The sequence below is a fragment of the Acinonyx jubatus genome, chromosome E3, assembly GCF_027475565.1.
Source record: "Acinonyx jubatus isolate Ajub_Pintada_27869175 chromosome E3, VMU_Ajub_asm_v1.0, whole genome shotgun sequence".
Classification (NCBI taxonomy): Eukaryota; Metazoa; Chordata; class Mammalia; order Carnivora; family Felidae; genus Acinonyx; species Acinonyx jubatus.
The window spans coordinates 40195383-40221449 of NC_069398.1; the positions used below are offsets into that span (position 1 = coordinate 40195383).

Below are 26067 nucleotides of genomic sequence, written 5' to 3' on the forward strand. Positions count from 1 at the left end.
ATATCCAATCATAACTCCCTTGCTGATGTCCCACCAAAGGGCATGAGATGCTTCCTAATGAGGGACTCCTGGTTACTGAATAGATTGAAATATAGAGTTGCCTCCTTCCCACCCGGACCACCTGGGAGCTCAGCACTGTTGACTTTGGTGTCATATGCTAGCCTCTGAGTATGTTCCAGCCTGGCCCTTGGTAGAGCCAAGAGGCCTTCTCAGACCATGGGCATCACCAAAGAGCTTCTGCACTTTACATACCTTTCCCCCCAGCCACACCCAACTTCACATTTTCCCCTCTTCTTCCCCTTCAGTCCATGAAGATTCTGCAGGATTTGCTCACTGACATTTATGCACTCAAGGTCTCCACTGAAACTCTCAGAAAGGATATGGACAAACTGAAGGACATACTTGAAAAGGTAGACCCTCTCTAGCATCCTCCATGCTGTCTGGCCATGCTGCTTGGACCTCAGATGGTTGGGGGGGACAAGGTAAATCTAGGGAGCCTGTTCTTAGTCAAAGAACACAGCCCTGAGATCAGGAGAAGGGGTTTGACATTGACCAGCCACTTAGCCCATCCCACTAAACTCTTCATGGCTCCCACCTAGCCCGTGCCACTAAACTGTCCGTGGCTCCCACCATGCTCCTCACTCTGCTGTGTTAGGAGACCATTTGTAAGTTACAGAAACCTAGTTCATCCTGGCTTAGGCAAAATAAGAGAATGTAGTGTCTCATTTACTAAAATGTCCAGAGTTGCCTTCAGGTACAACCAGATCTAGGTGCTCATGCCACATCAACATCTGTCACTGATGCTCTCCTCTGGACTGGCTTCATTCTCAGACAGGTACTCCCTAAGTCTTGGTAACTCCAGGCTTATATTCCACCAACTTAGCAGAAAGATTACAGCTTTTCCTATTCTATAAAGCTCTGTCCACGCTGCAAAGTGGAACAAACCTAGCATAGGCATACAGTCTATCTCCCCTTGGAGTCACAAGGACATCATTCCAGGTGTATACTAACTCCTTACCATGATGTGGAAGGACACAGCATCCCTGAAGCATGAGGTCACAGCTGGTGAGTCAGAGCTGGGCTCAGAGGCCAGGTCTCCACTCCTGCAGGCTGGTATTGTGACTGAGGTTTTACGACTTGCCCCCAGATAGCATGGTTTAGTGTATTATTCCCAACTCACAGGTCACTGTACACATTTGATTGTTATGGCACCTGTGAAAACTCAGTCTGAGTAGCTCCCATCTGAGAAGAAAGGGCATCACGAAGCGCTAAAAAGGTTTCTTTGACCAATCTATGGAGAAAAATAAATGCCTCCTCAGCCTACCTCTTGGAGATTCTTGATGTACTTTTGCCCATTAAAGGCTCTGAAAAGTTCTGCAGTACAGAAACCCATTGAATCCTTTTAAGCCCAGCATTTTCCAAACTTATTTTCCCAGGGAACCCTCTTCTACCCCTTTCCCACTCCCCGGGAAGCACTTGCTTTGGGATCTGTTCTTCCTTCTCCAATTCTGTCACCTAGAGCTAAGTCCTTGTCTTTGAGCTGTGGGAGAAGCAGGGCCAGGACCAGAACCTGCAGGCCCACAGACTTGGCTCATTTGACAGATGCACCCAGAAAGAATGGATACTTTCTTGGAGGATCTGAGAGGACAGACCCAGAAGATAAGTGTGCTGCAGCGGAAAGTGGTGAGGGCCTCGGTGCTGTCCTCCGTCCTGAGTCCCCTGACCTCCAGGCCCAGGGGGCTGGGGGGGGGGGAGGGGTAAGGAGGAGAACACAATCAGAAAAGGCAAGTATGGACCAAGGAGCCACCTGAGGGCCTCGCCCATCATTCCCAACCCTGTCCCACAGGTTTCTCTCCAGAGCAAGATCCTCACCATTCCCAAAGCTGAGGACATGGTGCTCTGGAGCAGCCTCCATGAAGCCATGTTCAGCCCCGTGAGTGAAGGGGGAAACGGAGGGGCAGCAGCTGAGGGTGCAGGAGAGGGCAGGGGGACCGCTGAGCTGGCCTGGAGCAGCCCTGGCCAGCCTCACCCCTGTCCACAGGGAACTTTAACACAAGGAACCAGTTCAGTACGGTTTGATGATTCAGAGCTGTTGCAGATTGTGGATCAGCCCCCAAAGACAGATCATCCCCAGACCACGGAGTACCCTGAAGCTGTTCGTCGTGTCCCGGTCTCAGGGGTCACCGAGCGCTCCAGGTTACCGGAGTCTGCCTGGCATTACGAAATCCTGGAGGAGCTACAGGAGGAGGAATCTGCCCAAGCTGTTCTACTCGCCGGGGCCCAGAGGCCGGGGCAGCCTCAAGTGCCTGAGCCTGGGTCTGCGCCCGAGCCTGAGCCTGGGCCCGAGCCTGGGTCTGCGCCCGAGCCTGAGCCTGGGCCCGAGCCTGGGTCTGCGCGCGAGCCTGAGCCTGGGCCCGAGCCTGGGTCTGCGCGCGAACCTGGGCCTGGGCCCACGCGGAGGCCACAGCCTAAGCCCACTCCTGCACCAGGGCCTGTGGTGGGGCCTAGTCTGACACCTGGATTCCTACTAGCACCTGGGCCTGCCCTCAGACCTGGGGCCGCCCTTGCCCCTGAGGCTGTCTCTGGGCCTGCACCTGCCCCAGGGTTTCAGCCCACACCACCAGCAGGCTGGCGTCTTCCCAGAGGCTGGTCCAGAGCTAGCAGTTGGCCTTCCGGGGTCTCGGGCTCCTTGCAGCTTGGCCCAGACCCATCAGGCCTCCTGCCTGCACAGTCCCAGGGATTCAGGGCCCCCCCACCAGCCACGGAGTTTGGCTCCGCTTGGCCCTGTCCACTGTGGTCACAGTCCAGCCATGCACAGGTACATCTGCTGCCGGCTGTCTCAGAAAATCAAGAAGAATATTTATCCCACGACATGCCAGCTCCTCAGGCCAGGACCCCCAGGGCTGAGGACCCCAAAGCAGCACCCCCCAAGGCTCCCCCATCTGCCCTTCAGCGGTTGAAGACCACCGCCACCATTGCGGCTGCCGCCGCCGCCTCCTACGCAAAGGCCGCCACATTGGCAGCCCAGCAAGCTGAGGCCGCCACCAAGGCCATCAAAAATGCCCCGGCCACCAAGTTGGCCACCATAGCAACATCTGTGGCTGCATCTGGGCCCCTAGAGGTTTTCGCAGACATCCTGGGCGCGGGATCTTCCCGTGGGGCCTTGGCCTCTGTGTCCTTGGCTGAGGACACCAAGGCAGAAGACTTGCATGGGTACAGCGAAGACTTCCATCCCCCATACTCTGCTGCCAGCATCTCCCCTGGTAGGGCCTTGTCCCAGGCCATGCTGGCTGCCCAGAATGCCGTGACCACCGAGGACAAGAAGGAGGCTGTCAGGTACTCCATGGGCCACATAGCCCAGATGCCCATTAGACACGACTCCCTGAAAGAAGATTTTGTACAGCTGTTGTCCAGCCTTCAGCAGCGCTTGACTTATCTAGGTAGGCTCTGCCTGGCTCCGGGGGAGGTGGCAGGGGCTCAGGCCCTCCCAGTGGCCTCCGAGAAGTCCCTCATCGCTTTCATGTAGCTCCCCCAGCAAAATCTGTATTAACCGTTAGCCATTCTTTCCTTCGGCTTCAGCATTAGCCTCTTACTGGTCTATTCTTTTGCCATGAAGGTACAGTGAGGTCTTATCATAGGGGAGAGGGGTGGTTAGGGTCTAAAGTTGGCCCCGAAGAAGGAGAATCCCACATCACAATTACTCTGGAAAACTTCCTTTCGACAGCCCATGTGACGCAGCACTACTGTACGATGTGTTGATAAGTCTGGATCAGCCAGAATGTCCGAGAGCACAGAACAGGCCCCAGATGAAGTGGTCAGTTTGAGGTTAGGAGCCACTGCCAGGCAAACAAATGTGTCCTTAAAGACCACAGAAGCTTTGTGGGTGGCAGTGGTACCTGTAGATTTGTGCTCCCATTTTACGCCCATGCTGGACAGAGGCTCACTGAGGGGACTGGAGGGCAGGGTAGCCTCATTTACTGCTTCTCAACCTTGTGGTTCCCTCAGCATCCCCAGGAGACTTGTTAAAGCACAGACTGCTGGGCCCCACCCCTGGGGTTTCTGACTCAGTGGTCTGAGCAGGGCCCAAGAATTTGCATTTCTGACCCATTCCAGCAGCTGATTTTTTTTTAATGTTTATTTGTTTTTGAGCAAGGGAGAAAGAGAGCATTTGTATGCACAGCACAAGAAGCAAGGGAGGGGCAGAGAAAGGGAGGGGACTGAGGATCTGAAGTGGGCTCTGCTCTGAGAGCAGAGAGCCCCTTATGGAATTGTGAGATCAATGACCCAAGCCCAAGTTGGATGCTTAACTGACTGAGCCACAGCATCTGTGCCCCCCAGCATCTGATTCTGATGCTGCTGGCTCAGAGGACCCACTGTGAGGCCTGTTGCCCTATCCTATTTGAAGATTTTTTTTAAAGTAATCTCTGGGGTGCCTGGGTGGCTCAGTCGGTTGAGCGTCTGACTTCAGCTCAGGTCATGATCTCACAGTCTGTGAGTTCGAGCCTCGCGTCGGGCTTTGTACTGATAGCTCAGAGCCTGCTTCTGCTTCTGTGTCTCCCTCTCTATCTACCCCTAAGCCACTTGCAGTCTGTCTCTGTGTCTCTCGAAATTAAATTAAAAAATTTTTTTAATTAAAAAAAAAAAGAAGTAATCTCTGTACCCAATGTGGGGCTCAAATTCATAACCTTGAGATCAAGAGTCTGACTTGATCCGCTGACTGAGCTAGGCAGGCATCCCAGCTCAGGGCCTTTTCTGAGACTGGAATAAACTCCAGAAAGGCCTCCCTAGGCCTGTGCAGTCTAATATAATACCAGGAGGCACTTGTGGCTGTTGGACACTTGAGGTGGGGCAAGTTCAAGTGCAGGTGTATTCCAAGTGTGAAGTGCATGTCAGATATTGAAACCTTGATGAAAACAGGAATGTAAAACATCTCAATAATTTTGTATCATATATTCAAATGATACTTTTATATCATATATTGAGTTAAATAAAATATCAAAATTAATTTTATCTGATCCTTTTAATATTTTTTTTAATGTATTTAGGGGCACCTGGGTGACTCAGTCAGTTAAGCATCCAACTTCGGCTCAGGTCATAATCTTCAGGTTCGTGAGTTTGAGCCCCACTTTGGGCTCTGTGCTGACAATTGAGAGCCTGCTTTGGATTCTGTGTCTCCCTCTCTCTGCCCCTCCCCTGCTCATGCTCTGTCTCTCTCTCTCTCTCAAAAATAAACATTAAAAAAAATTTTTTTAAATACAGTTTATTTATGTTGAGAAAGAGAGAGTGGACGAGGGACAGAGAGAGGGAGAAGAGAGAGTCAGAGTCCCGAGCAGGCTCTACACTATCAGCACAGAGCCCAATTCAGGGCTCAAACTCCCAAACCATGAGATCATGACCTGAGCCTAAGTCAGACGCTTAACTGACTGAACCACCCAGGTGCCCCATTTTAAGATTTTTTTTAAAAGACTAGCTACTCCGGGCGCCTGGGTGGCTCAGTCAGTTAAGCGTCTGACTTCGGCTCAAGTTATGATCTCATGGTTCATGAGTTCAAGCCCCACATCAGACTTTGCACTGACAGTACAGAGCCTGCTTGGGATTCTCTCCCACTCTCTCTCTGCCCCTCCCCCGCTTTTTCACGCTCTCTCTCTCTCCCTCCCAATGAATAAATAAACTTAAAAAGAAAAAAAGAAAAGAAAAGAATGACTACTAGAAAAGGTAAATGACCTGGAAGGCCCCAGGCTCACAGTATCTTTCTGGTGGTCAGTGCCACCTTGGATGTCTCCTGGCAGAAGCAAGTGGAGCCCTAGATGAAGGGTCTTTCCCCATCTCTGCCCCTAACAGCCACCCCCTCCTTTGCCCTCAGCTAATCTGGGAGCCTCTTCTAAGCTCGGCACGACAGTGGACGTACTGCAGGAAAAGATTGGGAACCTCCAGAGATCCAGGATGAAGGTCAGTGCCCCGGGGCAGAAACACTAGGGGTTGGTGGCTTGAGGCAGGCTGACAGCTGAGTTGCTGACCCAGGACCAGAATTTGTTGTGTAGCTAAAAGGCGGCCTGGGGGAGTGAGTGGGGCAAAAGAGACAGACCTGGCAGGTGCAGGAGTCCCAGTGGGTCGTGGCTATGTGGTCCCCCACCAACGAGGGTTCTCGGCACTGGCCTGGTACACTCTTCAAGCCCCTTCCCTGCCATGGTGACCTTTGATGCCGAGGGCTTCATGTCTGTGTCTCCCCCCTTTTAGGAGGAGGAACTTGAAAGAATTTGGGGCCACCAAATAGAGATAATAAAGGATCACCACCTCGTGCTGGACAGGGCAGTGGAAAAGCTCCAGACTCGCCTGGGTGACTTGAAGGTCTGTTTGGTTTTCTTAAATATTTTATTTTTTATTTTTGAGACAGAGAAAGAGGATGCACACAAGAGATGGAGAGGGGCAGGGAGAGAGGGGAACTGAGGATCCGAAGCAGGCTCTGCACTGACAGCAAAGAACCTGACGCAGGGCTGGAACTCATGGACTGTGAGATCATAACCTGAGCCAAAGTCAGATTCTCAACTGACTGAGCCACCCAGGCACCCCAAGTCTGGGGGTTTGGGTGGGCAGGTAGGGGGAGGATTCCATACTAGGACGTTTGGACCCTCCTTTCAAGGGTTCACAGCTACACCCAAGGCAGGGGAACCAGGGACCCTGCACTGGCATTTCATCTTGCATTAATTACACTTCAATTGAAACCAACAAAAAAATCTGGGGCCCCCCCGCCACCTCCGCCCCCAAACATATAAGCAAGAGGGCCTGGGCAACATCTGTGTTGTTGACCCCTGGGTCACCCGCCCCCGGAAAGGTGCCTGGAGCACAGCCAACACTCAACATGTGCTGAAGGCATCAGCGAATGAGTGAGGGGATTTCTTGCACCAACTGTTAGGTTCATAACATTTCCCCTAACCCAGCTCAGCACCGGTGGGTCTTCCCAGAATGGCAGGTTTACTGACATGACAATTGTGCACACAGACACCAAGCACCTAGTGGGGGCCCCCTTGGACACCCTCTCCCATGGGCCTGGAGGGTCTGACTCAACTGGCCTGATGACCCTGGCCCTAAGGTCCTCAGGGCCAGTCCCATCCGTGCCTTGTCTCCAAGGTGTCCCCAGGCTTTGGAGGAGGGCCCGAAGTCCTTCCCAGCAGGAAGACAGGACCTTCCCCCAGAATGAAAGAGACAAAACCCCAAACAGAACCACCCAATATAGTTTCCATGGGGGCTTCTGATCCAAGTCAGGGGGCTATTGGTGGGGTGCACTAGGATGTAGGGGGTACAAGAAAAAGGCACATCTCCCCCCCCGCCCCGCCCCCATGCAGGTACCAGGCTAGGACACACACAGGGCAACTTGGTGGGGAAAAGAACTTCTGGAAAGGGAGCCAGTTCCCAGCCCGGGTGAGGGCGGTGGGTATCTGGGGTTGCAGGCTCAGACCTTTGTGAATACCGAGGTCAGGAACGACTTCATCTCCTGCCAACTCTGGACCCTTACTTATCACTGCCCTCCGGAGAGGCTGGGCCGCCACACCCTGCGGACAAATCGATGGAGACCGGAGCCCGTCCGTTCGGCACGTCTGCTGAGTGGCCAGCACCCTGCCCTGCCCTGTGCACAGTGTCTGCCTCCAAGTAGCTGTCACTTGAGGGAAACTCCAGAGGACAAGGCCTGACCAAACGGTGCCAAATGGAACAAGGCAGCCTTTGTCCTTCCTGCCCCTGTGCCAACAGGAATTAGTTGCTTATAAAAGTTAACCCTGGAAAGACCTGGAGCAGACTTAGTATACAACACATGCTTTGCTAAATATTTCCTTTTTTTTCAAGTTGTTATTTATTTATTTGCTTGTTTATTTAGGGAGAGTGAGCACGAATGGCGGAGGTGGCAGAGAGGGGGAGAGAGAATCCCAAGCGGGCTCCACACCACTGGTGCAGAGCCCCATGTGGGCCTTGAACTCCTGAACCAGGAGATCATGGCTTGAGCCAAAGTCGGACGCTTAACCGACTGAGCCACCCGGGCGCCCCAAAATGCCCACGTCTTAAGTCTAAGAGCTCAGTCCACGTCTGCCTGTTCATGCAGCCACACCGCCACCACGCAAGCAGGAGGGAGATGTTTCCATCCCCTTGCTGTGCGTCTCTCCGAGAGTTTTCCACTGAGAACCAAGCGAGAACATAAGTGGGGGCAGAACTCTTTCTCATGGGCTTTGTAGAAAACGTGATTTGCCTTTTGCAAGTGGATGAGTGTCTTTTATAAGCCAGAGGCTGCATTCCAGAACCACTCCTGGAAGAGACCATCATATTCTGAGTTGTGGCTCGGTGCAGGAGGAGACCGAAAAGACGGCCAGTGAGTATACCACTTACTGGGTGTATTCGTTTTCTGTGGCTGCTGTAACAAGTGATCGCAAACTGGGTAGCTTGAAACGCTAGGTACGTATTCTGTCACAGCCCTGGAGGCCAAAAGCCAGAATGCAAGGTGTTGGCAGGGCCTTGCTCAGACTGAGGATCCTTGCCTCGACCAGTTTCTGGTGGCTCCAGGGGTTCCTTGTCTTGTAGCCACATCACTCCAGTCTCTGCCTCTGTCGTCACATAGCTTCTTCCCTCTATGTGTCTTCACGTCACGTCTTTATAAGGACACCAGTCAATGGATTTAGGGCCTGCCCTGATCCAGTATCGTCTCATCTTTTTTTTTTTTTTTTAATGTTTTATTATTTTATCTTTGAGAGAGAAAGAGAGACAGAGTGTGAGCACGGGAGGGGCCAAGAGGGAGGGAGACACAGATTCCAAAGCAGGCTCCAGGTTCTGAGCTGTCAGCACAGAGCTTGATGGGGGCTTGAACTCAGAAGCAGTGAGATCATGACCTGAGCTGAAGTCGGACGCTCAACCATCAGAGCCACCCAGGCACCCCAGGTATCACCTCATCTTAACCAATTACATCTGCAAAGACCCTATTTCCAAACAAGGCCACGTTCACGGGTTCTGGGCAGGCACAAATTTTGGGGAGGACATTAATCAACTCAGTACACAGGTGATCCTAGCAGTAGAAGTTAGAAGGTCCCAGCTAATCACTCCTCTTTATTTCCAGATTTTAATTAGAAAGAGCCAAGTGGAGATCTAAATATTAACATCAGGCCTGATGACTCCAAAAGGTCAGGGATCCCTGCTGATGTGGGGTTAGAGGAAGCAATGACTTGAGGCCAAAACAGGACCTTCCTTCCACACCTGCATTTCCTATTCTAGACTTTGGGACCCATCTTTGGGGAAGGTGGACATGGTGGAACTTGGCATTTATTAGAATTAGGTTCAGGGCACCCCGATGGCTCAGTTGGTTAAGCATCCAACTTTGGCTCAGGTCAAGATCTCACAGTTCATGAGTTTGAGCCCCATGTCAGGCTCTGTGCTGACGGCTCAGAGCCTGGAGCCTGCTTTGATTCTGTGTCTCCTTCTCTCTCTGCCCCTCCCCCACTGTGCTCTGTCTCTTTCTCTCAAAAATAAATAAATGTAAAAAAAATTTTTTTTTAGATTGTCCATGCTCAAATTAAAAACCTCGAAATGCACAAGGTGGACAAAAGTGTGATGGAGCAGGAGCTGAAAGAGGTGAGTGAGCAGAGACTCCTCTCCCCTCCCGCCCCTGCATCCTGAACCCAGCTCTCCCACCCAGGGCAATGGAGTCATCTAGACAAGACGAGATCAGGCAGAGAGCCTCCCAGGTTCCTTCCACCTGTATCATATAGAAGGGCTGGGGCAGCTTCCCCAAAGTTGTCCCATCAACTCCTATTTTCAGTGACTCAGGATGAATGACGGTTTGTTACTTGCACTTAAAAATCAGGCAGCAGCTTCTCCATCACGGGAAAACCTTGGCTTACACCTGATAGCTGTGTCTGAGCCAATTAGACCCCGAGGTTGAATTTCAGCCAAGGCCAGGCGTTCAGGGTCCCAAACTCGAAAACACGGACCAGAGTGGTCTGATCCCACCCCCCTCCAGCTTCCTTCTTCTGCCACCCCAGCATCGCTGCCACTCTGAGTCCCCTCTGTCCCCAGAAAGCCGACAGGAGCACCCTGGCAGGCAAGGCGAGCCGAGCTGACCTGGAGACGGTGGCGATGGAGCTGAATGAGATGATTCAGAGCATGCTCTTCCGGGTCGTGACCCACGAGAATGACTGGAAGAAGACTGCGGAAAAGCTGAGCAAGGACCTGAGCACCAAGGTGAGTACCCCTTAGCAGTTGTCTCCTGCTGTGTAACAAGTGACCCTGAAATGTGACAGCTTGAAACGACAAATGCTCTACAGTTGCCGAGGGTCAGGAATTGGGGAGCGGCTTAATTGAGTGACTCGGGGTCTCCCATGAGGCTGCAGTCAAGATGCTGTTGGCGAGACACCTCACTCCCTCACCACACAGACTTCTCACAGAGTGGCAGCCAACGTCCCCAGGGCGGGTGGCCCAGGAGAGCGCAATGGAAGCTGTCAGCTTCTATGACTTAGCCACGGTGCATCATCTCTGTAGTAGCCTCGTTCCACAGGCCAGCCCTACCCCTTGTGAAAGGGTGTGAGCAGGGAGGATCTTGGAGACTGACTGCCATACTCTCATGCCTGGGCAAGCAAGGGGGCAGGGTGGGATGGAGTGGGGTGTCTGCTGATAATTTATTTATCCATGCATCCTTTACTGACCACCTGTGATAAATGTTGCTAACGAGTCACAGCCCCTGCCTTGATTTGTACCATCCAGTAGAGAGACAGGCACAGTCAGACCAACAGTTATACTTCTGTGTGGTTCCTGCAGCAGGGGCTGCTGGTATGGCCAGGAGAGCGTGGGCTCAGAATCAGGCAGCCCCTCTGAGCAGCAGTGTGCCCCGAGTGCTACGACCTCGCTGAGCCTCAGATTTCTCATCTACAAAACAAGGATTTGTTCATTCATCAGCTATGCGCTGGGCACGTATGACACTCGTCACTGGGGATATAACAACAATCAAAACAGATATGGGATGTGTTTCTCATGGAGATGCCCTTGTCTTTCTTTTTTTTCCAAATGTTTATTTATTTGTTTTTGAGAGAGAGAGCACGTGAGCAGGGCAGTGGCAGAGAGAGAGAGAAAGAGAGAGAGAGAGACAGACAGACAGACATAGAATCCGAAGCAGGCTCCGGGTTCCAGGCTGACAGCACAGAGCCTGACACAGGGCTCGAACTCACAGACCATGAGATCATGACCAGAGCCAAAGTCGGACGCTTAACCGACTGAGCCACCCGGGCGCCCCTGGAAACACATTTGTCTGAAAAATCACACAAATCAGTACAGAATTGCAGCCGGAGGAACTATAGTCATCTACAGAACAACTGACCTATTTTTCTTCAGTAATTCAATGATAGGGTGGGAAAAAAAGTGGAGACAGAGAGACTGTTCTAGATGAAAAGTGTCTCCAGAGACAAAACAACCCAGTGCAGTCCATGAGGAGTCCTGGCTTGTGTCCTGGTTCAATTGAGCCAAGTCTACAAAAGGGCTGGGAATGAGAACAGTCAGGAATTACTGTTCATGCATTGGGTATCACGTAGGAAAATGTCCTCACGAGTACGACAGTATTCATGAGTGAGGTGTCATGGTCTTTGTAAGTTTTCAAAAGATACCCCATCAAAAGAATAAGGCAGATGTAGCAATCTGTTAAGAATGATGAACTCCGGATGGTGGGTGTATGGGGTTAATGATTCTGGTCTTTTCACTTTTCTGGGTGTTTCGCTTTCTTCCTAATAGAAAGCTTTGTAAATTTTTGTTTTAAGTGCTTTTTCTTTTCTTCCTGTATTTTTAATTGTGGCAGAACTCACACAACCTAAAATTAACCATTTGAAGTGACTAAATCCGTGGCATTCAGTACATTTATAGTGTTGTGCAAACACCTCCCCTATTTAAGATATTTCCATCCCCCACAAAGAAGCCTGTGCCCATTTATACAGACACTTTCCAGCCCGCCCTGCCCCCAGTCCCTGCCAAACCCTGGGCTACTTTCTGTCTCTGTGGCTTTGCCTATTCTGGACGTTTCATATAAGTGGAATCATACATCCTGTGACCTTTTGTGACTGGCTTCTTGACCTTAGCATCATGGTTTCAAGGTTCATTTATGGATCAGACTCCCCATTCTTTATCATGGTTGAACAATATTCCATCAGCCGGATAGACCACATTCTGTTTATTCATTCATCTGTTGATGGACACTCGGGTTGTCTCTACCTTTGACTATTATGAATAATGCTTCTGTGAACATACACATACAAGTTTTTAAATCTTTTTTCAGAAAGTTTATTTATTTTGAGAGAGAGAGTGTGTGTGAGCATGTGAGCAGGGAAGGGGCAGAGAGAGAGAGAGAGAGAGAGAGAGAGAGAGAGAGAGGAAGGATCCCAAGTGGTTTCACACTGTCAACGCAGGGCCTGATGTGGGGCTAGAACTCAAACTGTGAGATCATGACCCGAGCTGAAATCAAGGGTTGGATGCTCTACTAACTGAGCCAGCCAGTCAGCTGCCCCTGGAACGAACACCTTAAAAATTCAAAAGTCCCCCCGTGGAAAGCAGTCTGGCAATTTCTCAGAAAGTTCGATATAGAGTCCTATACAACCCAGCACTTCCAACCCCTGTAGCCAACAGAAATGAAAACAGGTCCATGCAAAGCTCGTACAGAAATGTTCGAAGAAGCACTACTCACAATAGCCAGCGGGTGAATGGATAAACAAATTGTGGTCTCTCTGTACAGTGGGCACAATGAGATATTATTCAGCCATAAAAAGAAATGAAGCCCTGATTCATGGCATAACCCATGAACCTTGAAAACATGGTGCTAAGTGAAAGCCAAACACCAAAGGCAACAGAGGATGTGACTCCATTTATATCAAGTATCCTAAACAGGCAAATCCACCGACATGAACGGGATCAGTGGTTGCCTACACCTGAGGGTTTGGGGGGAAACGAGGGGCCATCGCTAGTGGGTACAGGGTTTCTTTGGGGAGTAATTAGGATGTTCCAGAACTGGTCGCACTCATGGTCACACAACTCTGTAGATACACTAAAAGCCGTTGTAAGTATACTTCATACTCAGTGACTATGTGTCGCATGTGTGAATCTCAGGTCTGGGGACCACTGGGAGAAATGTGTCTTGGGCCTGAGGGCCTCAGTTGAGCAGTAGTGCTGATTTTATCTTTTGGAGGCAGTAACCGGCAGTATTTCTTTGCCTTGGCTACTGGGGAGCTCACTTTGCAGCTCCATTCCGGCAACGGTGTGCGTTAGGGGTATGAACCGTAACCTAAGCTTGATCGTGTCCCCTTTGCTTGACCCCCTCGCTTTTGCTGTTTATTTATTTATTTATTTATTTATTTTTATTAAATTTTTTTTTAACATTTTATTTATTTTTGAGACAGGGAGAGACAGAGCATGAACGGGGGAGGGGCAGAGAGAGGGAGACACAGAATCCGAAACAGGCTCCAGGCCCTGAGCTGTCAGCACAGAGCCCGACGCGGGGCTCGAACTCACGGACCACGAGATCATGACCTGAGCCGAAGTCGGCCGCTTAACCGACTGAGCCACCCAGGCGCCCCTCGCTTTTGCTGTTTAATCTTGTTACCCAACATTGGGTAACTTTGCTGCAGATCCTTTTCTTGAGCAAGGTGGGGTATGAATTAGTTGACTAAACCCTCTTTTCTTCCCTTTGGCTGTGTGCAGCTGGCCCATAGTGATTTGGATGACCTGAAGAAAGACGTGGATGAGGTCTGGAAAATAGTCAGGAAGCTGCTGATTGAAGGCCTCCGGTTTGACCCTGACAGTGCTGCTGGCTTTAGGAAGTGAGCCCCTCCTGGGTGGGGGTGCACCTCCCAGAGGCTGGGGACAATACCCTCTCTCCAGAGAGGAAATGAGATGGGTATCCCAGCTGATTCTGGAAGGAAGGATTCCAGACCTGTGGACCCAGGGAGAAGGAGTGGGGCTTCCCAGCTTGGGGGCTGAGGATGGGATGGGGCTGAGGGCACCCCCGAGGGGGGCATCTCTGGTCTTGGCTGGCAAAGGGGCTCCAGGAATGTATCTGCTCCAAAGCCCTTTTGCTGTGAATGAGGAAACTGAAGCTCACGGACGGTAGGGGCCATGCAGGGCCTCACAGGGAGCCTGGGTGGATCTGGGACTGGAGCCTGTCACCATTTCCCCCACCCCCATCTAGAGAGAGTCCTAGGCAGAGGAGATCAATGTTGGGGGGGCGGTCTCCTGTCCTAAGATGACCCCTCATCCTTCCAAATATCCCCTGTGAAGGGCAGCTTTCCAGAAGGACCCTGGTTTTAAAGACCTCCATTATGTTTGGGCCAGACACATAAGCTGCACACACTTTGTCCCCCACTGCTGCAGGTGGCCACAGGTGGGGATCCACAGGGACCAGCAGGGCAGACTTGAGCTGGGCCAGGCCAGCGGGAGTGGGTTGTGGAGGGAAGTCCTGACCCTGTGGTACAGACAGGCCTTCCCCACGGGGCAGCAGCTGATGGCCGGCTGTCTTCCAGGAAACTGTTTGAGCGGGTGAAATGCATCTCCTGCGACCGGCCCATGGAGATGATGACCGGCCCGTGAGTACCGCCACCAGGGGGCGTCTGAGCCCAACCCCTCTCTTCTGGATTCCCCAGAATCGCCCAGCCCTACCTGCCCTGGCGGGGGGGGGGGGGGGGGGGGGGGGGGGGGGGGGGTGGTAGGTACGTGATTTAGATGTTCATCTGGCCCTATACACCATTCTGTACACATCATGTCCTTTGCTCCCTGTCCTGGGCAGGAGCACCGGCATCCCCTCCTTTGCCAGCCCTGTCTGGTGTCCCGTGTGTGCCAGGGTCAAGGTCAGCTCCAAAAGCAAAAGGATGGAAGGAAAGTGGGGAAAAGCTGAACTTTGTGGGACTTTGTTGCATGTATTTTTAGAGTCTAAAACTTTTGTTTATTGAGGTGAGATTCACATAACATAAACCATCTTCAAGTGAACAATTCAGGGGGCGTCTGGATGACTCAGTTGGTTAAGCATCCAACTTTGGCTCAGGTCATGATCTCATGGTTTGTGGGATCAAGCCCCATGTTGGGCTGACAGTGTGGAGCCTGCTTGGAATTCTCTCTCTCCCTCTCTGTTTCTCTCTGCCCCTCCCCCTCTCCCATTCTCTCTCTATTTAAATAAATAAACATTTCTTTAAAAAGATACCTTAGGAGGCGCCTGGGTGGCTCAGTTGGTTTGGCGGCCGACTTCGGCTCAGGTCATGATCTCGCAGTCCATGAGTTCGAGCCCCGCATCGGGCTCTGTGCTGACAGCTCAGAGCCTGGAGCCTGTTTCAGATTCTGTGTCTCCCTCTCTCTCTGACCCTCCCCCGTTCATGCTCTGTCTCTCTCTGTCTCAAAAATAAATAAACGTAAAAAAAAATAAAAATAAAAATAATAAAAATTAAAAAAAAATAAAGAGATACCTTAGGGGCACCTGGGTGGCTCAGTTGGTTAGGCATCCGACTTTGGCTCGGGTCATGATCTCACAGTCCGTGAGTTCGAGCCCCGCGTCAGGCTCTGTGCTGACAGCTCGGAACCTGGAGCCTGCTTCGGTTTCTGTGTCCCTCTCTCTCTGTCCCTCCCCCACTCGCCTCTGTCTCTCTCTCTCTCTCTCTCTCTCTCTCTCTCTCTCTCAATCTCTCAAAAATAAAACATTAAAAAAAATTTTTTTAAGATTTTTTTTTAAAGATACCTTATAAAATATAAGATGTTATTGTGGCTTAAATAATATGGTAAAGTATATGAATGTTTTTGGTGCAACCTGGTGAATTTGTATGTGTGTATACACCTTTATAACCACCTCTCAGATCAAAGTGTACAACAGTTCCCGCTGCCCAGAAAGCTGATATTTTACTTTGTTTTCATTTTTTTGCTGTTTAGGTAAAATACACATAGCGCAAATCAATCATTTTAGAGAGAACAGGCCAGTGGCATTTAGTGCATTGACAATATTGTGTAACCGCCACTCCGGCTGGCAACAGGGCATTTCCACCAACTTCTCTGTTTCAAGGATTTACCTATTCTGGTTTTTAGTTTTATAATCAGAACGGTTGTTCTTTATGACATTTCAAAGATCACTGGGGCTCTTCAGAGCCCTTGTGCAGTGGCCCCATGCTGCAGATGTCTCTAGAAAGTAGGCTGGGTTTGAGGTGCCTGGGTGGCTCAGGGTGGTAAAGCATCCGGCTCTTGGTCTCAGCTCAGGTCACGATCTCACAGTTTGTAGGTTCAAGCCCTACATCAGGCTCTGCGTTGACATCATGGAGCCTGCGTGAGATCCTCTGTCTCCCTCACTCTCTGCCCCTCCCCTGTTTATACATGCTCATGCTCTCTCTCTCTCTCTCTCTCTCTCAAAGTCAATAAATAAACTTGACGGCTGGGTTTAAGGGAGGGCTTCCTGGAGGAAGGAGCCCGGGGCCATCTGCTGGCCACTGGCACCTCCCACTTAACTCTTGTCCCCCAACAGGCAACTCATCACCATCCGCAAAGCCCACCTCCTCTCGCGGCTGCGCCCCGCCAGTGCCAACAGCTATGAGTACCTGCAGCGGCAACGGATGAGGTGAGCGGGCTGGGGGTCTGTCCCATAGAGGGGGTCCTCAGGGGCCCGGGAGCCCTGCAGACACGTCAGCTCCAGTCCCGGGATCCAAAGGTGGTCCCAGGGCATTGTCAGCCATCTGCAAGGGAGCCGTTTTGGGACAGCCGTGGCTGGGGCAGCAGATGGCCTGGGAGAGAATCACAGAGAGGGATGGGCTTATTTACTGGGCATCTATTATGGGCCGAGATGACTGGGGAAGGGTTCTCATTTAAGTCTCATGACTCTTATGAGCTAGGATTGAGGTGCCTGCTTCCAGCTGGAGGAAATAAGCGAGGACTGTGGCCTCCGGCTTGGTGTGGCCAGGCGGGCACTGCGCTGAGCGCTTGGGCATACCTGACCTCAGTGAATCCTCAAGCCTTCCCTTTGAGGTGTATTCTGTCATCACCCCACTTCATAGTTGAAGAAACTGAGGCTCAGATAACTTAGCCACTGCCCAGGTGGGGAAATGATGGCTGAACAACTATCACAGCCACGTAAAGGGGAGGGCCATGGGGGGGCCTGTGCCTGACACCCCCCACCTTCCCATGCCTGATTCCTTCTTGAGATCAAAGGTTCAAAGCCTTCCATTGGCAGGCCAGACTGGGGTCCCAGGGGTAGGTGGGGTCTGGGGGAGCACAGGACTCGATTTTTCCCCTCTGCCCCAACTGTGCATGTCCATATCCACTCGCCAGCCCATAGTGGCCCCTCAAACTCAAGCTGGAAGAAATTCCAATCTTGTCTTGCTATTGGTCAGGCCCTTGGGCTCACCCTGCTGCTCCTCTGGGGCAGAGGGGTCTCCCAGCAGCTGCTGTCCTACCTGTCCTACCCCAGGGAACACCAGCAGCTACAGCAGCTTCAGGATCTTGAAGACCAGGACAGGAGTCTGGATGCGCTGGGACCCCAACAGGACTGGGGCGACGGCCCCGGCAATGATGCTAACCTCAAGTTCAAGTCCTATGACTTGTCAACATTCTACCCCTACGGGGACCCTGAGGTGTTGGACTATGACACAGTGAGTGCGGCAGAAGCCCTGGGCATGGGCGACCCCCGGGGGAGGCCGTGCTCTGCCTGGCCTCTGTGTGTCCTGGAGAGGCAGGCAAGGACTCTCCCTGACCTGGGGCCCGGGCCATCTAACAGGCCGAGGTGGACATTCTGGGAGTGGACGGGATCCTGTACAAGGGCCGAATGATCAACCAGGATGGGGCACGGCCTTCGACGGGCGTGGAGAAGGAGCTGGCAGGTGAGGGGTATCAGGCCTTCCGGGGAGCCCCCACCCTCAATGTCCTGGCTTTGCTGGGCAGCATGAGGAGGTGCAGGTAGGGCTCAGAGCTGGCCCCATATCTGACTTGGGGATCTTCAAGTGGCAGGAGGACTTCACAAGGCTACTTGAAAAAACGGAGCCCTACTATATGCCAGGTGATGCACCGGGCACCGGAGAGGCAGTGGGGAGCAAAGAAAGATGGGCTGCCCGGGGTCTCCACATGAGTGGGAGAAACAGAATGTAAGCAAATAACCTGAAGGGGAGGATCCATTGTTAGCCATAGCAATGAATAGCTGACCAGAGGGGAGCGCCCTGGTGACGAAGGATGCTGGCCTAGGGAGGGGTGCCAGATGGCCTCCCCAAGAAGGATGCTGGGCTGGGCATGGGAGGGTTGTAAGGAGAATGCCAGTCCAAGGAGAGGCATCTGATGAGGGAATAGGGTAAGCTGGATGAAGGGGTCGGGTGGGAAGAAAGTGGTCCAGGTGGGGGGGAATAGCAGGTGCAAAGGCCCGCGGTGGGGAGAAGCCAGGCACAATTGGAGTCAGGAAGGTGAGTCTCCCTGCGGTATGGAGACTGGGAAGGGGTTGGGTATGATGAAGAGATATGCATAGACACTGGAGGCCTGTGTCCTAATGTCCCAGGTAGGTGAGGATTGGGTTAGGTGGGGACACATGGATCAGTCACTCTGATTGCTGCAGCATCAAAGCCCCTGCTCCAGCTGGCTCCTACCCGGGACTCCAGGCCTCAGCTCCAGCCATGGGCCGGCAGTGCTAGAAGGGGTACCTCCTCTGCACCACTCTTCAGGGTTTTCTCCTTCCGGAAGAGCCATACACTTCTCCATTGTAGAGGGACCCTGGAGTCCCAAAGTGGCTGGAGGGTTAAATTCTGCCCATGGTTTTCTTCCTCACCCTGCTTTGTCCCCATTGACTTGAGGACTAAATACCAGGTATGCAGGAAAAGGAAATGGGACTGTTTTATTGGGAATGCTGGGCAAAGAAGAGCCCGCATTAGTGTCCTGGGACACATGCAACAAATGGCCGCAAACTGGGGGGCTTAAGACAAAAGAAGTTCTCCGAGTTCAGGAGCCTGGAAGTCCAAAATCAAGCTGTCACAGTGCTGAGTTCACAACCAGGGCTCCAGGACAGGCTTCTACCTGCATCTTCCAGCTCCTAGTGGCTCCACACGTAACTTGGCTCATGGCCGTGTCCCTCCAGCGTCTGCCTCCGTCTTCTTGTGGCCTAATCCCTGTGTTTTCTCCTTTTCTCCTGGAAGGACATTTGTCATCGGGTTTAGGGCCCACCTTAACCTGGGATGAGCTCATGTCGAGATCCTTAATTACATCTGCGAAGACCCTTTCTCTGAATAAGTTTACATTCCTAGGTTCTGGGGAGCGTATCTCTTTGGGGACCACCATTCAACACACTACAGGTCCCTGCGCTGGCCCAGGAGGTCAGGACACCATCTGAGCCCTGCATTCCCCCGGCATGGGTCCGGCTCCCCCTGGACAAGCCTCAACCCCCCAGCAGTGGCTGCTGTTGGGAGGGGACTCAGGCTAAGCTTCAGGGGTCACCGGGCAGGGTAATAACCATGGTGGCTAATATTTAATGAGCCCCGAGTTCTTGTCAGGCCTGCACCGTCTCCTTTCAGCTGGCAACAACCCAGTGAGGCATTGCAGCAACGAGCAGGTGAGGGCCGCTTGCTGGAAGGTGGGGGAGCCCTTATCTCCACTCAGGCACTAGACAGGGCCCCTCTCCACCTACCTCCCCTGGGCTGTCACCCAGAGGGCAGGGCTTCTCTCCCCATGGCTCAGTCATTCTTGAGACCCACGCAGCAAAGTAGGACTGAATCAAAGGACACCTCAACTGCTTTGTTCTACTTGGGGACAACAAAGTCTAACTACTTTTAGAAGCTGGTTCGAAACCCGCCTGTGGCCAGATCTTTTGACCAGATTGCTCTTATCACTCATCTATTTACTCAAAAGAACATTCTAATCCAAAACGGACTCAGTATCTAAACCTAAATGAGCCAGTGTGAGCCCTGCCCAGGCCCAGCCTGGCCCCAGATGCATTAGTCTGTTCATATCACTGTCCAGCGTGCCCTGCCATTTACTCAGTTCTTTGCCAGCTGGGGGCCACTGAAGGGCATCTGGCCGGCCTGTGCCCTCCAGGTGCTAGCACTGAGTCAGGAGCTCAGGCCGGGGCAGAGGAACACCCAGTCAGTCCCCAGTGAGCCGTGTCCCCATAGGAGGGTGGTGGACGTGCCGAGGCTAGTGGTTCTCAGGCTTGACTTTTGAAGAAGTGCCCTGGAAGGAAGGCTAAGTTCAGGCAGGACTCAGGACGTAGGAGGAGGCAGGCAGGGGGGCGTCACCAGCCTCAGCCCTCCTCACCAGCTTTGGGTGAACTGCCTAAAACACGCACAGTGACCGGGCCCCTCCCCAGCTCAGAACCTGTTGGTAGGAGTTTCCTATGGATGCTGTAACAAATTACCCCAACTGAGTGGCTTAAAACAACCCACATTTATTTTATCTTAGTTCAGGAGATCAGCAATCTGAAATGAGTATCACAGGGCTAAAATCAAGGGATCAGCAGGTCTAGTTCCTTCTGAGGCTCTAGGGGAGACCATTTCCTTACCGTTTCCACCTCATTCCTTGTCTTGTAGCCCCTTCCTCCAGCTCAAAATGTGTCTCTCCGTCCTTACCTCCCCTTCTCTGACTCTGACCCTCCAGCCTTCCTCTTTAGAACCTCGTGATTCCATTGGGTCACCTGGATCATTCAGAATACTCTCTGTCTTGAGATCCTTAACTTGATCACATCTGCCAAGTCCCCCTCTGCCAAGTCAGGTGACAGTCACAGGTTTTGGGGATTGGAACAGGGACATCTCAGGGGCATTGCCCCCAGAGTCAGGCTCCTTGGCTGATCTGTGGTGGGGAGGCGGGGGGGGCTTGTCCCCTGTATGCCCCTCCCTTCAGCATCTCAGAACTGTTTGCTTGTCTCTCAGTGAGCCCAGCTATCTCCCACCTCTGCCCAGGCTGTGCATCTGCCTCCAAGCCCTGGAGAATCTGTCTCATCTGCCAGAGCTCAGGGTCCCCTCCTGTTGAGAGCCTCACGGCTCCTCAGCTTCTGGCTTATGCAGAGGTGGAAAAGCCACAGAGGAGGGCCTAGAAGGAGCAGGTGTTGGGGTCAGATGGCGAGTTTGAATTCTGACCTACAGAATCCAGGGCATCAGTAAGACCTCAGGGAGAGTGCTGGGTCAGAACCCTGTTTCCAAGCCTCGCTGAGTCTCGATTTCGAACCTGTGCTCTGGGCCCACATCCCTCACCTTGGAGGGAAGCAATATGACAGTCTCACTGGTTGGCTGGTTGGCTGGTCCGGCCTGAGACCTGTGGACGGATCCAGGTGCCACCAGGTGATCAGAACGGGGGCCTGAGAGCGCCCCTTGATTGGGCATTTGCTTTTATGCAGAACCCACAAAACACACTGGAGTTAGTTCTTAGTACAGGCTCAAGGAACAGTAGATACAGACCTTAAGACATAGTTAGGAATGCAAGAGGTTTGGGGATGGGGTGGTTAACAGAGAGGAGGGAGGAAAGGGAGGAGGCAAGCAGAGACCCCCAGTGGCCAGGCCCTGTGCTCCTGTCTTTGGCCTGAGGTGCTAACAGCCCCTGAGGTGCTAACAGCTGGAGGCTCTTGGCTCCCTGTACCCCTGCAGCTGAACAGTGAGTTGTTTTTTTCTTCCTTCCTTCCTTCCTTCCTTCCTTCCTTCCTTCCTTCCTTCCTTCCTTCCTTCCTTCCTTCTTTCCTTCTCTCTTCCTTCCTTCTTTCATATAATTTATTGTCAAGTTGGCTAACATACAGTGTATATAGCATGCTCTTGGTTTCCAGAGTAGGTTCCCATGATTCATTGCTTTACGTACAATACCCAGTGCTCATCCCAACAAGTGCCCTCCTCAATGCCCATCACCCATTTTCCCCTTTCTCCTGCCACCCCCTCCCATCAACTCTCAGTTTGTTCTCTGTATTTAAGAGTCTCTTATGAGTTTGCCTCCCTCCCTGTTTGAAACTATTTTTCCCCTTCCCTTCCCCCATGGTTTTCTGGTAAGTTTCTCAGGTTCCACATATGAGTAAAAACGTATGGTATCTGTCTTTCTCTGACTGACTTAATTTCACTCAGCATAAGACCCTCCAGTTCCATCCACATTGCTGCAGATGGAAGGATTTCATTCTTTCTCATTGCCAAGTAGTATTCCATTGTATAGAAAAACCACATCTTCTTTACCAATTCATCAGTTGATGGACATTTGGGCTCTTTCCATGGTTTGGCTGTTGTTGAAAGTCTGCTATAAAGTGAGTCCTTTCTTTCTTTCTTTCTTTCTTTTCTTTTCTTTTTTTTTTTTTTTTTTTTTTTGACCTGGGTTATTTCTTATTTACTTATTTATTTATTTTAATAATAAATTTATTGTCAAATTGTTTTCATACAACACCCAGTGTTCATCCCAACAGGTGCCCTCCTCAATGCCCATCACCCACTTTCCCCTCCCTCCCACCCCCGCATCAGCCCTCAGTTTATTCTCAGTTTTTAAGAGTGTCTTATGGTTTGGCTCCCTCCCTCTCTTTTTTTTTTCCTTCCCCTCCCCCATGGTCTTCTGTTAAGTTTCTCAGGATCCACATAAGAGTGAAAACATAGGGTATAAAGTGAATTCTTTCTGTTAAGTTTCTCAGGATCTTCTTCTGTTTCTTCTGTTAAGTTTTTCAGGATCCACATAAGAGTGAAAACATAGGGTATAAAGTGAATTCTTTCTTAAAAGGGAGGTCCACAGAGCACACCTGCTGCCACACGGCCCTGGTCATTCATTTGGTCATTCCTGAGCCCTTCTTGGTGTCAGGCATATTTTAGATACCACTGGGGAGACCCAATGTGGTCAAAATAAAGTTACTGCCCCCTTGGAGTTCTTACCCCATGAAGGACCATAGGATATAAATAGATAAAAAGTTCACTGACTAAGATGAAACACGGAAGTTGGGGAGAGAATGGCCAGGGAGGAGTCCCTGGTGAGCTCACGAAGCAGGAGTTGTCAGGACAGCCAGGAAGGACACAGGTGTCCAGGCAGAAGGAACAATCTGGTGTCCATCGTGGGAAGGAGCTTGGTGCCTGTAAGTCGTCCTGAGAGCCAGGCCCGGGCCCTCCCCTCACCCGCATCCTCACCCTGAGGGTCCCTCTTCTTGTGCAGCCTTTGGTCTGGGTGGCCAGTCATGGGGCTTCTTGGCTGGATAGGGAGAAGGAGATGTGTTGGGTTCAAAAGTGAAGGACGGAGCCAGATCCTAGAGGCCAAATGTTGTACAATCCCTGGTCTGTGAAAGGTCCAGAACAGGAATATCACAGAGACAAGAAGCTGATTCGTGCCTGCCAGCGGTTGGGGGAGGGAGGAAGGGAAATGAATATTTCATGGGCACAGGGTTTCCTTCTGGTGGGATGAAATGTTCTGGAACTAGCTAGAGGTGGTTGTCGCACACCATTGTGAATGAGTGTTAATGTCACTGAATTGTTGGCTTTAAATGGTTAATTTTGTGGGACGCCTGGCTGGCTCAGTCAGTGGAGCATGTGACTCTTGATCTTGGGGTTGTGATTTTGAGCTCCACACTGGGCACAGAGGTTACTTACTGTGTGTTGTGTGAATTTTATCTCAAAAAAAAAAAAAAAAAAAATTAACACACACAAGGTGAGGGATGAGAGGGTGGGGGTGGGGGCATGATGGCCGTGGTCTGGCCCCAGGGAGAACATCTACGCCTTGAGAAACTCTGGATGGGAGGAGGGATCTTCCACGAAAGAGAGGCTGAGGGGCAGGTGTGTGCAGAAGGCAGGCAGGTCTGGGAAACGGTGAAAGGGCCTTTGCAGGACAAGTGGGGAGTCTGGGGTCAGGCGGAACTCTGCAAGAGTCCTCACCCATTCCTCTGTCTTCTCCTTTCTTTTCCTCTAAGCTGTGAAGGTTCCGCATCCCCCAACTCGAAGCCTGTATGATCGTGAACGCCCGAGTGCCTTGTTTGGTGCCATCTACCCCTGTGAGTACCTGCCCTCCGAACACCCTGGCCCAGCTGGGGTCCTGGCAGGGTCTCTGGGGCTCACCCGTCCCAGCCTGGGGTGCTCCTGACCCACCTCATCCGTCTCTCACCTGCTCTGTGTATGCCAGGTCCAAGAAGTCCCCTCAGGTGTCCCATCCCCCTGCCAAGCACCCAGCTCCCTGGCCATGGCTTCAAGCCATCCTGGGCTCCTGGTTTACCCTTCAGCGGGGCTTCCTGGCCAAGCACCATCCAGGGGGCCGAGACCAGGTGGTTGTCCCCTAGCTGCAGGGGTGGGATGAGGGGCCCATTCACCATCCTGGGCCTCTCTGCCTGGGGCCCCATGAGCTGGGCTGGGGGGATTCCTCTGATTGCCATCACCACGTACCAGGTACCTGCGGATGCTTTACAGCCTGTGCTGCGCTCTCTCCCTTCTCATCCACGCCGACCTCGGCCCAGTTGGGTGGGTGTGCACTACTCTCCCAGCTCACAGTGCGGAGCTGAGGCACCGCAACCCTGACCCTGGATTCCATGTTCATGTGCACTTGAGCATCCGACTGTGGCGTCATTTATCTGGAGTCATCCCCGGGGGAACTTTAGGGTGTGTCTGGGACAGGGTGAGCCATGGGAAAGCACTTCCGGTCTTGTCTACTTAATGGGTATGACCCATCAGGCCAGCCGCCCCCCTCCCCACCCCACCCCACCCCCCCACCCCCCGCCTGCCCCATGATTGTTGCTGGGACACAGCATCGTCTCTCCTGCCTCTCTCAGGCCTGCACCCCCGCAAGAGTGTGTGCTCAGCCACCTCGGGCTCCCAGCCTCCGATGCCAGCTCGGCCTCCATCACTGCCGCCCCTGCCCCTGCTGCCACCACTGATGCCATCCCAGGGGGACCCCCAGCAGGTCCCGCGGCCTGCCCGGCACACACGACCTCTGCGCCTCGAGTCCCGAGCCAGCATGCAGCCTGCCAACCCGTGAGCCCTGCGTCCCTCACCCCTCCCTTCATCCCTCCTCTCCCCCTGCTGGCAGAGACTGGGCCCTGAGCTCAGCCTGAGGAGGGTGCAGGGGACCTGGACATGAGTGAAAGGCCTCCATAAGGGACTGATTTTGACTCAGTGGCTGTTTTTGTTTGTGTTTTTTTTTTTTAAGTTTATTTATTTGAGAGAGAGACAGAGAGTGAGCGAGGAAGCGGGGCAGAGAGAGAGAATCCCAAGCAGGCTCCACGGTCAGCTCAGAGCCTGACGCAGGGCTTGATCTCATGACCGCGAGATCATGACCTGAGCTGAAATCAAGACTTGGACACCCCTTAACTCTATACATACACACACAACACAATCCTTTTTTATCCTGCACTTCGTGGAGAACACAGCTCTCTAGATTGAATTTTCCACTGAGCCAACATAATTCCTTGACCAGTCTTCAATACAACAGCTAACATGCTTTTAAAAACAATCACTTTCCTTTTTTATTTTGCTGAAATGATTCTATCAGAATCAGTTCCTAGTACAGCTACTGCCGACGTATGTTTTCTTTGGGGGCCGTTATTTCTGACCAGACCACTTTTCTCATGGGAGCCAAATATTACTGTGTGCCTCCTTTTGTATTTCATGCTGATCCTTCCCACCAGTCATTATAGTCATGCATTGGATATTTTTAAAACCTGATTGTTGATGTTTACGTTTTGGCCAGTCCTCGAGGAATTGGGAGCAGAGGCCCCTGGAACGCCCTGGGCTGCCCTTTCCCCAGGACCAGAATCCTGCTCGCCTGTTTGACGTCCTTCTGTTTCTTCTGGGGGGTGACTGCCCATACTCTTGGTGGAGCGAGGAGCAGACTGGGAGGTCATGATGACCTGATCTGGCAATTCAGTGGGCAGCCCAGGACCGCAGAGGGCGCATACCTGCCTTCCAGCATTGTACACGCCCGGCTTGCTTGCCCTCCTTGCCTCTCCCCTTCTCTTCCTCTCCCTGTCCACTCCATGGCTCTGGCTAGTTGTGCCCACTATGCTTTTCATACTTCTGACACGTCTTCCACATTTCACAATCTCTCCCTGTATGGTTTTGGGGCGTGACTCCCCCACCCCACCCCACCATGCACTGGAGGCCCTGGGGAGGGCGGCTGAGTGGGCAAGGGAGTGGGGGGAGGGAGCTGCCC

At 52.2% G+C, this 26067-nt stretch overlaps 1 protein-coding gene across 3 annotated transcripts in view; it reads left to right on the forward strand.

Moving 5' to 3' along the window:
- Positions 1 to 26067, forward strand: part of CE3H16orf96 (chromosome E3 C16orf96 homolog) — a 43897-nt gene that overhangs the window by 12134 nt on the left and 5696 nt on the right. Inside the window, exons 3-17 of one of the 3 annotated variants that reach the window (XM_027043328.2) lie at positions 306 to 410; positions 1603 to 1683; positions 1847 to 1933; positions 2042 to 3440; positions 5864 to 5949; positions 6238 to 6348; positions 9532 to 9606; positions 10051 to 10215; positions 13705 to 13823; positions 14523 to 14585; positions 16496 to 16588; positions 17435 to 17615; positions 17741 to 17843; positions 23840 to 23920; positions 24689 to 24890. In XM_027043328.2, the coding sequence (XP_026899129.2) occupies positions 306 to 410; positions 1603 to 1683; positions 1847 to 1933; positions 2042 to 3440; positions 5864 to 5949; positions 6238 to 6348; positions 9532 to 9606; positions 10051 to 10215; positions 13705 to 13823; positions 14523 to 14585; positions 16496 to 16588; positions 17435 to 17615; positions 17741 to 17843; positions 23840 to 23920; positions 24689 to 24890 (2951 nt within the window). Of the gene's footprint in view, positions 1 to 305; positions 411 to 1602; positions 1684 to 1846; positions 1934 to 2041; positions 3441 to 5863; positions 5950 to 6237; positions 6349 to 9531; positions 9607 to 10050; positions 10216 to 13704; positions 13824 to 14522; positions 14586 to 14785; positions 15413 to 16495; positions 16589 to 17434; positions 17616 to 17740; positions 17844 to 23839; positions 23921 to 24688; positions 24891 to 26067 lie in introns of those variants that run through there. The other 2 variants (XM_053213029.1, XM_053213031.1) reach the window with 2 other exon arrangements.